The sequence below is a fragment of the Temnothorax curvispinosus genome, unplaced genomic scaffold (genome assembly GCF_003070985.1).
Source record: "Temnothorax curvispinosus isolate PA1 unplaced genomic scaffold, ASM307098v1 QBEX01011799.1, whole genome shotgun sequence".
Lineage (NCBI taxonomy): Eukaryota > Metazoa > Arthropoda > Insecta > Hymenoptera > Formicidae > Temnothorax > Temnothorax curvispinosus.
The window spans coordinates 1,975-3,405 of record NW_020221579.1 but is presented as its reverse complement, the minus strand read 5'-3'; the positions used below and the strand labels follow the sequence as shown (position 1 = coordinate 3,405).

At 29.2% G+C, this 1,431-nt stretch overlaps 1 protein-coding gene across 1 annotated transcript; it reads left to right on the top strand.

The window, feature by feature from the left end:
- Positions 1 to 424: 424 nt before the first annotated feature.
- Positions 425 to 1,216, top strand: LOC112461803. The gene is made up of 3 exons (XM_025027183.1): positions 425 to 552; positions 638 to 755; positions 951 to 1,216. The coding sequence occupies exons 1-3, from the start codon at positions 505 to 507 to the stop codon at positions 1,214 to 1,216; spliced, it is 432 nt and encodes a 143-aa protein (XP_024882951.1). The 5' UTR covers positions 425 to 504.
- Positions 1,217 to 1,431: the final 215 nt, after the last annotated feature.

The following is a 1,431-nucleotide window of genomic DNA, read 5'->3' as shown; positions in this document are numbered from 1 at the left end:
ATGTTAATGATATGTGTGCTAAAAAGATAATGCGCGTTTCTGAGATGAGGGTGCAGGGGGTGTAAGAAAAGAAAAATATAAGCCTCGGTAAAATGTAAATTTCTTCTTAAATGTACATGATATCAAACAGTTACAGTTTTATTCAGTAAAATTATTTTGTTAATAACCTTGTAATAAAGAACGACGACGGTTAAATCCTTCTGAAGAGTATTCAGGAGGATCTCTATAATGTATGTCATGTAAGGTTAAAGTCATAGGAGATGGGTCTCCTATTCGATATTTTACTAAAGATTATTTGTATTTTATTTCATAGAAAAAATTGTTTGAACTCAAAAAATATATTATTAAAAGTTTATCCCGTATAAAATAAATAAAACGTTGAATTAATCATTTTTAAATGCACAATTGATATTGAGACATGTGTTTTTCTAGTTCGCACAATTTGCTATAGCCGACTGTAGTATAAATGTCATTATTAGGATTCTGTCGGATGCTTTACCGGCTATGGTGTATGTTGTAAAGTTTAATATATTTTTCTTCGACACTAAGAAAGTAAGTTGTCTTCTAATTTTAATTAACAAAGGCGATTTTTATACTTATTTGAGACTTCGCCTAATTTAAAATTCACTTAATACAGCTAAAACAGATGCTAGAAGAAATTATTAATAATCGGCGGATGTTGACAGATCCACAGGAAATTAAAATAGTAGAACATTACGCTCACCAAGGGAAAACCGTAACATTTATAAGTACATGTAATAACGTTATCTTCATGTATAAAGAATATTATAGCATAGTTAGAAGGATATATCATTCAGTTATATTATATTTGCGATATAAAGTATTCCTTAATTTATAATTTTCTTCGACTTCGCTTAGTATGTTGTAACTATTTTACGCTTAAAATGGAAAAAAATATTATAATATATGGCATATCTTATATAATTTAGTGCTGATGATATTTGCTGTATTTACAATGTTAATAATGGAACTAATACCAGATATCCTCGATTTTTTCCGGCCATTAAACGAATCACGTGCACATTATATATCATTCCTGAACGAATACCACATGAATAAGGGAGTACAGTTTTATTATTTTCTCTTGTATTCTATTATAAGTATTAATATTGGTGTTCTTTCGCTATTATCCGTATCTACGATGCTTCTACTGATTTCTTTGCACTGCTGCGCATTATTCAAAATTTGCAGGTAAGGAATGCTAAAGTTTTAATAATATTTTCTTAGAATGATACAATATAAGAAGATGAATAATTATTTTGTTGGCTAAACGAGAACTTAATGTCATCAGTTATCGAATACAACATTCTGTGGACAAGAAGGTAATAGCGTGCTCTAACAAGAGAAATCTAATTGTTGAAAGACTAATGAGAACAGTAGAACTTCATCAAAATGCACAAAAGTAGGTAT